Below are 16,027 nucleotides of genomic sequence, written 5' to 3'. Positions count from 1 at the left end.
GTGTGATTTAACCGAGCTGGAGTCAGCACCTTCAGGGAGGAGAGACAGAGGGGAACCAGTCGGAAAATCTTCAAAAGCTCAGTAAGCAATGGTTTAAATCACTTAAAGAAATAAAGAATGGCACAGCACCTATTCAGTAGGATATATGTGTGATTTTAAAAATTAATTTATCGCAATTGGGTTCCAATTACGTTCTATTCCCGCTTTAAAATTCAAATGGCGCTGCTGTTACCCAACATTCCCTGCGGATGTGAAAGTGCCCTATTCATATTACAGGAGAGCGGTGCGCAGGCGCAGTGCTGTACTCTAGCTGGAGCATGCGCATTATCAATTTGATCAGAGCTGAGCGAGAGAGGGGGAGGCGTTTCTCAGCGGGTGAGTGTCGATGGGGCGGACTGAGGAATGGAACCAGGAGTCGGGGTGAGGAGGAAGCGGAGGCTTCATAAACGCTCACTGCAGGCCGCATGCCAGGAATAAGACGCTGCAGGTCCCGTAATCGCAGTTCCAGGACATTTTTCCCGGTCCAGCACCAGGTTAGCGGCCGCCATATTGGTCCAGCGGGCGGCGGTGGCTTTACGCGGCCATCTGGATGACGCAACAGAGAGTGGGCGGGGCCTGAGGGTCCCGGTGACTCGGAGAGAAAGGCTGCCTTTGCTGCCAACGCCGTGAATGTGGGCTGAGACAATGAGCTTGTTAACCTGTTCTTTACTGCCTAATAAAACTGCTGCTGAGCTGTGGCTCAGTTCATAGCACCCTCGCCTTTGAATCAGAGGATTGTGGGTTCATATCCCACTCCTGGAAAACCAAGAACTGTGATTGTACTCCAAGAGTTGCAATCTGTGACTGTTGATAACTCGAAAGAGTATAATAAAAGCAAAATACTGCGGATGCTAGAAATACTCAGCAGGTCTGGCAGCATCTGTGGAGAGGGAAACAATTAACATTTCGATAAAAACAAAAACAGAATTACCTGGAAAAACTCAGCAGGTCTGGCAGCATCGGCGGAGAAGAACACAGTTGACGTTTTGAGTCCTCATGACCCTTCAACAGAACTAAGTAAAAATAGGAGAGGGGTGAAATATAAGCTGGTTTAAGGTGGGGGGGTGGTGGGAGAGAAGTAGGGGGCGGGGTGGTTGTAGGGACAAGTAAGCAGTGATAGGAGCAGATAATCAAAAGATGTCACAGACAAAGGAACAAAGGTGATATTATCTAAAAGAATGTGCTAATTAAGAATGGATGGCAGGACACGCAAGGTACAGCTCTAGTGGGAGTGGGGTGAAATAAGACTAAAAGGGCATAAAAGGTACAGATTTAAAAATAATGGAAATAGGTGGGAATAGAGAAAGCTATATAAATTATTGGAAAAAACAAAAGGGAGGGGGAAGAAACAGAAAGGGGGTGGGGATGGAGGAGGGAGTTCAAGATCTAAAGTTGTTGAATTCAATATTCAGTCTGGAAGGCTGTAAAGTGCCTATTCGGAAGATGAGGTGCTGTTCCTCCAGTTTGCGTTGAGCTTCACTGGAACAATGCAGCCAGCCAAGGACAGACATGTGAGCAAGAGAGCAGGGTGGAGTGTTAAAATGGCAAGCGACAGGGAGGTCTGGGTCATTCTTGCGGACAGACCGAAGGTGTTCCGCAAAGTGGTCGCCCAGTCTGCGTTTGGTCTCTCCAATGTAGAGGAGACCGCATTGGGAGCAACGAATGCAGTAGACTAAGTTGGGGGAAATGCAAGTGAAATGCTGCTTCACTTGAAAGAAGTGTTTGGGCCCTTGGACAGTGAGGAGAGAGGAAGTGAAGGGGCAGGTGTTGCATCTTTTGCGTGTGCATGGGGAGGTGTCGTAGGTGGGGGTTGAGGAGTAGGGGGTGATGGAGGAGTTGACCAGGGTGTCCCGGAGGGAACGATCCCTACGGAATGCCGCCTGGGGGGGTGAAGGGAAGATGTGTTTGGTGGTGGCATCATGCTGGAGTTGGCGGAAATGGCGGAGGATGATCCTTTGAATGCGGAGGCTGGTAGGGTGATAAGTTAACATTTCGAGTCTGTTTGACTTCTTCAGAGCACATGAACTTGAAACGTTAACTCTGTTTTTGTCTCCACAGATGCTGCCAGACCTGCTGAGTTTTTCCAGCATTTTTGTTTTTATTTCAGATTTCCAGCATCCACAGTATTTTACGTTTATTTTACAGTTTAAATCACTGCCACTTCTCTTCCAGGAATGCCTACCTTGAGGAAGTATTGCTCTTCTCTCCGAAGTGGATTTCTGTTTGTCTCTTTCACCATGTTCACCTTCATTGCTTACCATTTACCCCCTGGGATTTGGTAAGGTGTTTCCTAAAACTCGCTTTCACAGCCATATTTCCTTCCTCAGCGATTGTCTCCATGTCCGACTTACCCCATGTGGATTCCAACTGAAGTTCCATCCCTCGTGTTTTGAATCCACCCAGGATTACAGGTATCTCCAGGACATACAATGTTCCTCGGAGATCTGTTCTCACTCAGTGCCATGTGCCACCATATGTACACACTCGACCCCTCTCTCCAGCAGCACCGAATCACACTATCTCAAAGCCATCCTTGTCCCCAGATTCACTTTATTCTTTGTCACATCAGACACCTTAACAATAAACTTTTTCTCTTTCCTTCAGGTGTTAAACTGCTGCTGCTGCTCCACTCTCTCTGAATGAAGATTTAGCTTCACACACACCAAATGTTCCTCCTGTGCCCAACATCTGTGAGTAAAACATTTTATTTTCTTTCCCATTGCATTTCTTTTCTAATTCTGGGTTTAAATTGTTGACTTGCAGGAACTGAAGGGAAAGGAGGTGAATCCAGGGAGGACGCTGACTCTGGAAAGGTTGGCCCAGGTCTCTCTCTCTCCCTTAAAGACACTGACATCCTTTGCTCTGTCAGCTTGACATATTTATTATATGGCTAAAAGAATGGCTCCTTTCCTCATGCTCACAATTAAAGGGGTGGCTTTCCCAGGAGATGGCTGACATTTAAGGGACAGGAAATTAATATAGGACGTAGATATGCCTTGTGTTATATAGTAGACATTTTATATAAATTATTGATGGTACTGTAATATAGCACATTTATTATTATTTCTATTTTTAAAAAATATAGTACTTAGTACTGAATATAGTCAGTTATATGTACATAGACTAGCATAAATATTTTCAGGTCCCTGTCTCCAGGACATGAAGCCCTGACCATTGATCTCAGCATGAATCGCTTCTTCAGGAGCATTGGGAAGCCGAATATTAAGTACGGCAAAGTGGGAATGGAGAGTAGGTGTCTGGGATGACTTTTGAATGGGAGAAGAATGAATGTTTCATAGAAACGAGAATTGCCTGTTCTGAGTTTCTATCCTGTACTGACAGTGATGACTTTTGTAAACTCCTTTTGCAGGATATTAGAAGGAGAGGATTTGCAGAAAGAAATCTCAAATCAAACGTCACATGAAGATCTGACAAAATCACTTAGTTTATGAGGACCAGAATATCATTGGCCTTTGAATCTAGAAGGAGAAATGTTTGTCTGTATTGTCTGCTTCAAAAGGTTTTAAACATCAGTGTGACTGGTAAAACATCGAGACACACAGAGCCGAGCCAGAGGTCCTGGTGCACTGACTGTGGAAAGAACTTTTACGGGTTACCCAGTTGAAAAAACATCTCACAATTCACAGTGAGGAGAGGCTGCACATGTGGCCTGTGTCCAGACGAGGCTTCAACTGATCGTCGAGCCTGGAGAGGCACAAGGACACCTGCATCATGGAGAAACCATGGAAATGTGGGGACTGTGGGAAGGGACTCAGATCCCCATCAGAGCTGGAGATTCATCGACGTAGTCACACCGGGGAGAGACCGTTCACCTGCTCCGAGTGTGGGAAGGGATTCATTGATTCATCTGCACTGCGGAAGCATGAGCGAGTTCACACCGGGGAGAGACCGTTCACCTGCTCTGACTGTGGGAAGGGATTCACTAAGTCATCCAACCTGCAGTCACACCAGCGAGTTCACACTGGGGAGAAACCATTCTCCTGCTCCAAGTGTGGGAAGAGATTCACTCATTCATCCAACTTGCTGACACACCAACGAGTTCACACTGGGGAGAGGCCATTCACCTGCTCTGAGTGTGGGAAGAGATTTATTAATTCATCCCACCTCGTGGCACATGAGCGAGTTCACACCGGAGAGAGACCGTTCGCCTGCTCTGAGTGTGGGAAGGGATTCGGATCCCCATCTAAGCTGGAGATTCACCGACGCAGTCACACTGGAGAGAGGCCGTTCACCTGTTCCACATGTGGGAAGGGATTCACTCAGTCATCCCACCTCCTGTTACACCAGCAAATACACACAGGGGAGAGGCCGTTCACCTGCTCTGAGTGTGGGAAGGGCTTCATTGATTCATCCGCACTGCAGAAGCACAAGCGAGTTCACACTGGGGAGAGACCATTCACCTGCTCTGAGTGTGGGAAGAGATTCAGTCATTCATTCAACTTAGTGACACACCAGCGAGTTCACACTGGGGAGAGACCATTCACCTGCTCTGAATGTGGGAAGGGATTTGCTCATTCATCCACCTTGTGGGCTCACCAGCGAGTTCACACTGGGGAGAGACCTTTCACCTGCTCTGAATGTGGGAAACAATTCAGTGATTCATCCACCCTGCGGAAACACCAGCGAGTTCACAGCAGGGAGAGGCCATTCACCTGCTCTGACTTTGGGAAGGGATTCACTCATTCTTCAAACCTGCTGACACACCAGCAAGTTCATGAGTGATTACAGAAATTGGATTCTGCTGTTATTGCTGCTGTTAATCACATCCAGGATTGAACCATGTTCATTCTCACAGTTAGTGAAGTGGGAGGGTCGGAGGGTTTCATTCTGCTGGACTGGCCGGTCACCATAAGACCACAAGATGTAGGAGCAGAAATAGTCCATTCGGCCCATTGAGTCTGCTGCTCTATTCTATGAGATCACGGCTGATCTGATAATCCTCAACTCCAATTTCCTGCCTTTTCCCCATAACCCTTGATTCCCTTACTGATCTAAAAATCTGTCTATCTCAGCTTTGAATATACTTAACGACCCAACCTCTACAGCCCCCTGCGGTAAAGAATTCCGCAGATTCGCTATCCTCTGAGAGAAGAAATTCCTCCTCATCTCCATCTTAAATGGGCGACCCCTTACTCTGAGATTATGCCCTCTGGTCCTACACTCTCCCATAAGGGGAAAAAAACCTCTCAGCATCTACCCTGTCAAGCCCCCTAAGAATCTTATAGGTTTCAATAAGGCCACCGCTTATTCTTGAGTGAGTACAGGCCCAACTTACTCAAACTCTCCTCATAAGAAAATCCCTCCATACCCGGGATTAACCTCGTGAACTTCTCTGAACTGCCTCCAATGCCCCTTAGATAGAGGGACCAAAACTGTCCACAATATTCCAAACGTGATCCAACAAGTGCCTTGTATAGTTTTAGCAAGACTTCCCTATTTTTATATTCCATTCCCTTTGAAATAAAGGCCAACGTTCCATTTGCCTTGCCTATTACCTGCTGAACTTGTATGCTAGCTTTTAGTGATTCATGCACGAGAACCCCCAAATCCCTCTGTGCTGCAGCTTTCTGCAGTCTTTCTCCATTTAAGTAATATTCAGCTCCTCTATTCTTCCTGCCAAAGGAATAACCTCATGTTTTCCCACATTATATTCCATCTGCCAAGTTTTTGCCCACTCACTTTACCTGTCAAATCCCTCTGTAGACTCTTTGTGTCATCCTCACCACTTGCCTTTCCACCTATTTTTGTGTCATCCACAAACTTGGTGATAGTACATTCACTTCCCTCATCCAAGTCATTAAAATATATTGTAAATGATTGTGGCCCCAGCACTGATCCCTGTGGCACTCCACTAGTTGCAGTTTGCCAACCTGAAAATGCCCCATTATCCCAACTCTTTGTCTTTTATTAGTTAGCCAATCTTCTATCCATGTCTCACAGCTTTGCCTCCACTGGGCTGATGCTCTTTGAGCCTGGGAGTGCACATTTCCACTGAAAAGATCCACAAAAGCTGATGAAGTACATTTGTTTTATCTTGGATTGTAAGTCGTGTTTTTCCTACCACCACAGGTAGATCTCAAATAAATATATTTGTCTCTGTTCCATTGAGTCTACAGCACAGGGCCAGGCCAGTCAGCTCAATTCGCCTTTGTCAGTATTTATGTTCCACATGAGCCTCCACCCACTCCATTTCATCTCCCCCATCAGCAGATTCTTCTAGTCCTTTCTCCCTCATGTATGTACCTAGCTTCCCTTAAATGTATTCGTGCGATTCACCTCAACCACTCGCTGTAGTAGTGAGTTCCACATTCTCATCATTCGCTGGGCAAAGATGTTTCTCATGAAATCCTTATTGGATCATTGAACCCCTTCATAATCTTAAAGACTTCCATCAGGTCACCCTTCAGTCTTCTCTAGAAGTGAGAAAAATGCCCCAGCCTTTCCTGAGGGTTAAATGCTCTTAGTTCTGGTATTATTCTTGTGAATCTTTGTTGCCCTTTCTCCAGTGCCTGTATTTCCCTTTTCTAAATAGAGACCACAAATATTGACAATCTTCCCAGTGTAGTCTAACCATGGTTCTGAACAAGTTGAACATAACCTCCCTGCTTTTCAACTCTATCCCTCTGGAGAGGGACCAATATGGGCCCCATATTGAAGAAAAGACATCAAGTTCTTTAAGAGGCTGGAGAGAGGATTTAAGAGAATAACACCAGGGATGAGGGACTTCAGTTAGTTGGAGAACTGCAGCAGCTGAAGTTTCTTTCGATCATAGGGTCATTAGGGTAGGGAAGATGGCCATTTGACCCATCAAGTCCACACTGACTCTCTGTAGAGCAAACAAGTCAGTCTCATTACCCTGTTCTCTCCCTGTATCCCTGTAGTTTTATTTTCCTCAAGTGCCCATCCAATTTCCTTTCAAAATCATTCCAACACCTCTGCTTCTACCACCCTCACAGGAAGTGGGTTCAAGGTCATTACCACTCGCTTTAAATGTACACAAGACTCCTAGAGCGCAGAATGAGGCCATTCATCCCATCATGCTCAAGCCAGCTATCTAATTAATCGCATAGCCCTGCAATTTTCTTTTCATTTCAAGAATCTGTCCAATTCCTTTTTGAAAGATAGAATCAAATCTGTTTCTTACACAGTTTTCAGGCATGTCATTCCAAATCACAACAACTCACTGTGTTTTAAAACAAATAATTCAGGATTTAGTGTGTTTGGTGTCAGAGACATGGTTGGAACCAAAGTTAAGGCTCAATCTTTATTAATGATTTTTGTTGTGGGGACTGAGTGTAATATATCCAAATTTGTGGATAATTAGAAAAAAAAATGCATTTTTATACCACAGGATGTCCTGATGCATCTTACAGCCAACGAAGTACTTCTGAAGTTTAATTGCTGTTATCGGAAACTTCAGGTAGCCCTGGGTAGTCAAATTCAGGTTTAAAAATCAATCACTTTCATTTTGTATTCACTGTTATAGCCAACAAGGTCAAGGAAGACATTTTATCCTCTTACATGTGGCACCTTTCTGCCTTTTCACATTCTGTAACTTTTCTTTATTGAATATAGATTGAGTTTGTATTAAAATCTAGTCATGAAACATAATTATTCAGTAATGACCTTGGTTAATGAATCAGTAATAGATAATTATATTGAAAAGGTCAGATCTTTATTTTAAAAATTAACACTGGATAATCCAAAAAGAAACTGCAGAGCTAGCAGAAATTGTTTAAACAAAGAAATTCTTTTCTAATTTTGATAAGCTACAGGACATCATATCCTGCCAAAGTACAGCTCAAGGATAAGGCTCATTGTTCAATCTGATCAAGATTAGTAAGAAGCAAAGCTATTGTCTTCCACAAACTCTTTTTGAACCAGACTATCTTGTATTAACAAAATATAATAATTAAAGGTTACTGTATTAATTAACTACTAGTCAACAACGGATGATTGAATAAGTAATGAGCCTTGAGTTACAATTAATAATGAATAATGAATCAGTAGTTATAACAAAAAGGTGAGTTTTATTTGCTGTAAAGATGAAAAACCTTAATTGCTGTGTGTATGTGAAGAATGTGTATGTGAAGATAAATGTAGCGGCAAGAGAGATCTTCAAAATCTGCTTAGCCTCAAAATTGAACTTTATGAATAAGGGATTATATAGAATCAGATGAAAGGACAGTATGAAACAGTTCTATTGTTCTCCTGTCTGAGATAATGAGTTAAGGTGATGTAAGTAATTGGGAATCCAGTTAAATTAATCTAGTAACCAGAGTGACCAATTGTCATGCTACGACAGGCCCCACTCTGACTTGAGTTAATGGTCACTTTGGGGATAAAAGTAGAGATTCCAACGGTCTTCCTTGCTATCCACGTACTGAAGATTCCCAAGGCCGAGATCCAAGGAAATTACTGACAAAGAAGGAACCAGATCCCGAGGCCGAAATCCACAAGAATTACTGTCGAAGAAGGAGCCTGGGAGGGTCACGCTTCTATGGGCTGATCACACATATGAAGTTGTAAAAGTCAATTTCTTAATGTTTTTAAGGAAACACTTTTCTTTCAGTAAACGTTTTACACTAACTACCCAGAGAATTCTGCCTTTGCCTTAATTGGTGAAAGTCTTGTCCGAAGGAAAGCAAATTTATTAAATGGCAAGTTGGAGTTGGCTGAAATCAATTAACTTACAGACCACAAGATCAGATAATAGAAATTTCAAATTTAAATCTTGCATTTATATAGCATCTTTTATGGCCACAATACATCCCAAAGCCCTATACAGCCAATGAAGTACTTTTGGAATGCAATCACTGTTATAATGTAGGAAACTCAGCAGCCAATCAGCAGCAGCAAGATCCCGCAAAGAACAATGCTATAATGACCAGATGATCTGTTTTTAGTGATGTTGATTGATAAATATTGGCCATGATACCGGGGTTAACTCCCCTGCACTTCTTCGAAATAGTGGCCATGGGAACTTCTCAGTGTGCCCAAGGCAGCAGACTGGCACTTGCATTAACATCTCATCCAAAAGACTGCAGCTCCAACAGTGCAGCACTCCCTCAGTACTGGCACTTGGAATGTTGCACATGAGTTTGCCCTCAGGCTCCTGGACTGGCACTTTTCCAAAACGACTTTCTGACTCAGAGGTGAGAGTGCGATCCACTGAGCCACGGCTGACACGATAGACAATACAAAGTTAGAAAGGGAAACATACCCTTTGCCTCCAGTGCCTAAATCTAAACCTTAAAAAACCCCATATTAAAAACAAGTATTTGACAGACAAATATTCAAATTTTGGTTTAGAAACACAAGTTTCGACTTCCCATTTGAGCCTCCAGCACTTTTCTGTCTCTATTGCTTGTGTCAATGAGCTGAGAGCTGAATTTAGCTGAGAATAATGGGGCCTGTGCCCCAGTTGGGAAACTGCCATGAGTGTCAAACTAAAAGAGACAGGAAGGTTCTGGTGGACTAATATGGAAATTGGTCTCCAACCAATTGGGGAGGGAGGGGGTGAGTGGGGTTGATGGTGACGCGACCCTGAGGTTCAGTTTCCTCTTGTCCAAAGTGGGGAGTCATGGGAACAGGGTACAGACGAGATAAAGAGAAACCATTTGGGTCCTGAACATTTTACATATTGTTGAAAAAAGAGACATGTTTAAGCTTTTCATCTTGCAATCATCAGGATACTTGCAAGAATACCAATGTAAGGAGGAAAACAACAATTTATACTATATGTGAGGAGAGTGCTGATTGGTAGGCAAGTGACGTTGCCATTCAGAATGTACCATTATTGGTGACTGACAGGTAACTGCCACATATTGTTTGAAATTTAAACCAGGCATCTTGACCCTGATTGGTCAGGGCATTGCCCTGAGGAATGAGTCAGTGAATGGCTGTCACTTATTTTGTTTAGCTGAAACAGACACAATGTGTGTACATGTTCTTTCTGTCTGCAATGAACAGGACCCTGTATTAATAGATGTAGCTTCCAGTACATGCATATGCACTACATTGCAACCTGGAATTACAACCTTAAATTGGTTGTCAGCGTAATTCTTAGCACATTGAGGGTTATTTATTAAGTGATAGGGGGAGGCAAAGAAGAGGTTACCAAAGATGTCATAGACAAAAGGACAAAGGGGTGTTGACGGTGGTGATATTAGCTAAGGAATGTTCTAATGGTGACATTAAGGGTAGAAAGCAGGACGAGCGAGGTACAGATAGCCCTAATGGGGTTGGGGTGGGGTGAAGGGCATCTCATGAATGGGCCTAAGGCCATCACTTTCAGCCCTGAAAAGTGCCCAGTCTACCTCAGGTTATCTTGGAAGGGCAAGGTATCTCAAAAATTTGAGCAACAGGTCAAACAGCTGTTTCACGCTGCTACTATGCAGTAGCAATATAAGTGGTATTCACCACTAACAGGATGCTGCTGTCAAACCAAAAAAACATTCTATCACACAAATGAATAATGTAGTATGTGAATTTCAGTGCCAGTGTGACGCTAGGTATGTAGACTGTACATCCCAAAGACTGGTGGATCATATCAAACAGCATGTCCCAGCTGCTGTTCACAATGGGCACGGTACAGACTGTACCCAACCAGCCCGTGCCTGCAAACCTCAAAACAACAGTGTCCCACATTCGACGTGATTCTGCAATTGGACAACATTGGCTAAATAATCCTCAATGTGCTAAGAATTACGCTGGCAACCAATTTAAGATTGTCAGTTGAGCTTGCAATTTAGTGTATTAGGATGTACTGGAAGCTACATATTAATGCATAGGGCCCTGTTCTTTGACAGCCATTCACTGACTCATTCCTCAGGGCAATGCCTTGACCAATCGTGGTCAAGCTGCCTGGTTTAAATTTCAAACAATGCTTGGCAGTTAACTGTCAGTCACCATCAGTGGTGCATTCTCCATGGCAACGCCACTTGCCAACCAATCAGCACTCACTTCACATACAGTATAAACTGTTGTTTTCTCCTTTATGTTGATGTTCTTGCGAGTGTCCCTGATGAGTGCAAGGTGAAAATCTTAGTCATGTCTCTTTGTTCAGCAATATTCAAGTCCTATCTTACCAAATGACTATTTTGCATATCCTTTTACTCTGGCTACCCTTGGTCCTCAAGAAATGTTCTTTTTTTAACCATATTTTCTTTCATTAATAGACTTTAAACAATAAAAATATTTGATTTTGCTGAACTTTTCATGAATACATTTAAGAACTTTAGGGAAAGCAGATGAGAGTGTTTATTAGACTCTTTAACAGAAAGTGAATCCCTCTTAGGTAATTGGCAAAGTAGCCTTAGGGGGGAAGATGAGATTTTGTTATTGACACAGCAATGTTAGAAAATGGAGTTCAGGGAATCAAATAATCCTTTATTCCCTTTTCCCAAACTCTGAAATGATTCGCAGTGATAACCCTTATTGGTGACAGTGGTTAGATTTTATTCAGTATAAATGAGACCTGACACTTACTCATGCCTGAGCAGCGGTATCAAAGTGCAGCAGCATTACCATTGCACTCTGGGTAGAAGCACCATCTCCATGTAAATGCTCCCTGGTTGCCCCAGATGCTATGGCACCAGTCAATGTAATGTATAAAACCTCTGCAAATCTCTGTGCTTGGGGAATCCCTTCTTATACTTTTATACATTACAAAGTCCATGGAGACTGATTTCACCCAATCATTGCCTACCAAACATTTGAATGGACCAATTACAAAACCTGTCATTGAACCATCTGTACCCATCCAAGCCATGTCAAACTCTCAAACAACTGGGCCACCACACTCCATCCCTGGTACAGAGAGTCAGCATTTCCAGGCCAAGCAGTGAAAACATGGTGGATTTGACACCCAGACGTCATCTATAATTAATGGTACTCTTCTTTTCTCTGTCCTCCGGGAGCTGATTATCTCCCTGTTCCCACATAGAAAGTCATCTGTTCTTAGTTCTGCTAGATTTCTGCTGAGGTGTGACCCCTTTTACACCTTTTGGATCAATAAAGCATTGGTCAATGAAGACCCAAATCACAATTTCCTATCCTGTCACCTGGCAATCAGCCTTTCACAGAGCATAATCACAACAGGAATAAAACCAGAAGTGTAACAATAAAATTAAAAATAAATGTACCGCCAGTTATAGAATTTAATTTAATGTTCACTAATTAGCAAGAAAACCCAAAGTAAGGGTCTCCCAGGATTCCTACACCTTGAGAGGAGAAGAACTCTCTGTCTCCGACCCCTCATTCAATTTCACTCTGTTATTTTCCAGTTCTGTTCTGACCCTGACTGGGGTAACATCTACTCAATCTTTTCCTCTTCTGAGGGAACAGTATGAGTTCTTAGTTACTAATACATAAGGATGTACACTTCAAGCAACAGATCATGCATGGATGCACAGGGTTCTCCAGCTCTCTCTTTACCCCCATCCAACTTGAGGACAGTTCTTACTGAGTATTATTTTTCCCAAGCCCTTAATTGTGCAATCCAAATTTTTATCCCTTTTACTTTAATTTTACTCCTTTTGACCATGACCAGTGTTTAATTCTATCCTGGTTGTTTTAAAGTTAGTTTCTCTATGGAGTATGTGTCAATGCCTTGATAGTGTCAAAATGTTGTCTCATTCCCCTGGCCACATGAATCATTTCATGTCATGCTATTTGTCAAGTAGCTGCATATGTCTGGGACCCAGTCTTCAGTGGAAGTTCATCATGCATTTCCCAATGCTAGTTGAAACACATGTAAGAAATGATATCTGCACACTCACACCAGTATCCCAAGCTGATGCTACACATTCTTGACATTCAGGTCATCTTATCAAAAGGTCCAAGGGAGTGTCATGGTGTTTGTCAAGTGGCTGTGCTTGTTTGAGGCCCATTCTTCAGAAGCATTTCGCCATGAATTTATGTGTTGGTTGCTTCACATGTAACAAATTACATCTGCACACTCACATGGGTATTCCAATATCATGCCACATATTATTAACTTCCAAGTGCTCTTATTAAAAGATCAGAGTGGGTGTCAATCTTGACATATTTGCCTATCTCCCCCAGTAAGGTCCTGATGTTTCATGTAGTGACGATGTGGTGTTCTTTAATTTAAAAAATCATAGGCAAAGGATGCAAATATCTCTGAGAAATCTGTCAACTTATTCACCTCATCCACACTTTCCTGACTTTCACTAGAATGTAGGTGGATACCAGATTGATTTATTCCATTCAACAACACCCAAGGTGAGTTATTCCAATTCCTTTAGTGTCCAGAACAATATGTTCATCATATCTTTAAAGCAGCAATCAAGCATTCCTATTTGATTTCAGGCATTAACGTATTCTGTTTGCTTGTTCTTTATTTTAGATATCAGGCTGATGTTGTTCTCCTTGGAGTAAAGGAGCCTGATGGGAGATTTCATAGAGGTGCACACAATTTTAGATAATGTGGACAAAGAAAAGCTGTTCCCATTCGCTGAATGTACAAGGATGAGGGGACACAGATTTAAGGCTTTGGGTAAGAGATGCAGGGGAATGTGAGAAAGAACATTTTCATGCAGCTCACTGCCTAAGAGGAGCAGGGATGAGGAATGATTTCGAAAGGAATTGGAAGGACACTCGAGGGGAATAAACTTTCAGAGCTACAGGGATAGAACCAGCCTCCACCACCAATGCATAGTGGCAGATGCACTGCAGCAACTCACAAAGGCCCCTTCAACAGCACCTTCCAAACCTCTGACCCCGACCATCTAGAAGGCCAAGGGCAGAACAACATGGGAACACCACCACCTACAAGATCCCCTCAAGCCACAAACCATCCTGACTTGGAAATATATCGCTGTTCCTTCACTGTCGCTGGGACAAAATCCTGGAACTCCCTCCCAAACAGCACTGTGGGTGTACCTATGCCACAGGGACTGCAGTGGTTCATGAAGGCGGCTCACCACCACCTTCTCAAGGGCAACTAGGAATGGGCAATAAATGCTCACCCAGCCAGCAATATCCAGATCCTGTGAAGGAATAAAAACTAAGAATAGACTTTTTTGCTCTACTGAGCCCTGGCATGGACTCATGGGTTAAACAGCCTCCTCCTCTGCCCTAATAACTCAATGACCTAAAGAAAATAATTTCAATGAACTGAAGTCCCTCTTGTCAATCCCTGCTGCAACCTTGCTAAGAACGTCACATCTTTCCTACCGTGTGGGGCCCATATATAGGGTTCCTTTCTAGAGAATTGAAAAGCAGGGAGGTTATTCCCCACTTGTTTAGAACCATGGTTAGACTACACCGGGAGGACTGTCAATATTAATGATCTCCATTTAGGCAAAGAAAGCAGAAGCACCGGAGAAGGTGCAACAAAGATTCACAAGAACTGAGAGCATTTAACCCTCAGGAAAGGCTGAAACGCTTTTCTCTAGGGAAGAGAAGACCATAAGGTGACCTGATGGAAGTCTTTAAGATTTTGAAGGTATTCAATAACCCAACAGGGATTTCATGACAAACATCTTTACTCAGCGAGTGGTGAGAGTGTGGAACTCGCTACCACAGCGAGTGGTTGAGGTGAACAGCATGAATACATTTAAAGGGAAGCTACATAGATACATGAGGGAGAAAGAAATAGAAGGATATGCTGATGGGGGAGATGAAGTGGGGTGGGTGGAGGATCATGTGGAATATAAATACTGACACAGACTAATTGAGCCAACTGGCCTGGCCCTGAACTGTAGACTCAATGGAACAAAGACAAATATATTTATTTTAGATCTATCTCTAGTGGTAGGCAAACACTATTCACTATTCAGGATAAAATATATGTACTTCATCAGCTTTTGTGGATCATTTCTGTGGAAATGTGTACTTCCAGGCTCAAACAGCATCAGCCCACTGAAAGCAAAATCGTGAGACCGGCCAGTCCAGCAGAAAGAAATCCTCCGATCCTCCCACTCCAATTGCAGAATGAACATGGTTCAGTCCTGGGTGTGATTAACAGCAGCAATAACAGCAGAATCCAACCCCTGTAATTGTTTGTGAAGTCGCTGGTGTCTCAGCAGACTGGATAGCTGAGTGAATCCATTCCCACACGGGGTCTGGGGCCTACCCCAGAAGTTGATCCAGTTTCTAGTCCAGCCGCGGTTTCCATTCCTACCCTGTGCTCACAATCTCCTCCCGCCTCCCGAACCGTCTGCTCCTCCTCACTCTGTCACCATGACTGACACTGAGCATGCTCAGAGCGCACACCCACACTGCACCTGCGCACTGGGAGCGGGCTCGCCGAACGCCGCCATTTTGGGAGAGCAAGGCGGGTCTTGTTCAGGGAGCCGGGCGCATTGGCGGCCATCTTGGTGAAGGCAGGGGGAGAGAAGGCGGGGCTTCCTCCCCGGTGACACGCCCGGGTTACCCGGACAACCGGCCGCCGCCATCTTGCGCTGAGGGTTTTCCATCCGGGTCTTTAGTGAAGGAATGGAGAATGAGCTGGAGTCAGTTTGAAAACTGTTCAGAGGAAGGTCTGAAATCAGATTTACATCCAGATACCTGTAAGGACAATAAACTTTACATCAATTATGTGTTTAAAATGAAATCAGAATGCTGGAAACACTCAGTTCTGAAGAAGAATCATATTGGATTGGAAATGTTAAATCTGTTTCTCTCTCTTCACAGAAGCTGCCAAACCTGCTGAGGATTTCCAGAACTTTTTGTTTTTATTTCAGATTTCCAGCATCCACCGTATTTTACTAAAATTATGTTTCTTTGCAATTTTTTTGCATAAAGAGTAAAATAATTGTGACCATTTAAATGTACAAATCAGTGATATTTATTTGTGTAACTGAGACTCGACTCAAGTTAACCCGCACCCGAGTGACCTCTCACCTGACAGCTCACAATGCCCGGCTGATTGACGGCAGCTGCGAGCCAATAGGAATAGAGGGGCGGGACTAGAGGACCGAACAGGAGCTGTTGGGCG

At 43.5% G+C, this 16,027-nt stretch overlaps 2 protein-coding genes and 1 long non-coding RNA gene across 3 annotated transcripts in view; 2 read left to right on the top strand and 1 right to left on the bottom strand.

Annotated features, from left to right (window-relative positions):
- LOC144696876 (uncharacterized) overlaps nucleotides 1–6,186 on the top strand; it is a 37,143-nt gene extending 30,957 nt beyond the window's left edge. The window contains 1 exon segment of the mRNA XM_078568587.1: nucleotides 3,835–6,186. Within this exon segment, the coding sequence (XP_078424713.1) occupies nucleotides 3,835–4,782 (948 nt within the window). The 3' untranslated portion in view covers nucleotides 4,783–6,186.
- Nucleotides 1–16,027, bottom strand: part of LOC144698213 (uncharacterized) — a 352,133-nt gene that overhangs the window by 312,149 nt on the left and 23,957 nt on the right. The window lies entirely within an intron of this gene.
- On the top strand, nucleotides 353–3,585 carry LOC144696887 (uncharacterized). Its single transcript, XR_013580271.1, has 3 exons — nucleotides 353–533; nucleotides 2,644–2,729; nucleotides 3,410–3,585. It is a non-coding gene; the product is annotated as an uncharacterized LOC144696887 (long non-coding RNA).

This window comes from Cetorhinus maximus, chromosome 23 (genome assembly GCF_964194155.1).
Source record: "Cetorhinus maximus chromosome 23, sCetMax3.hap1.1, whole genome shotgun sequence".
Taxonomy (NCBI): Eukaryota; Metazoa; Chordata; class Chondrichthyes; order Lamniformes; family Cetorhinidae; genus Cetorhinus; species Cetorhinus maximus.
This window is presented reverse-complemented; position numbering and strand designations above follow the sequence as displayed.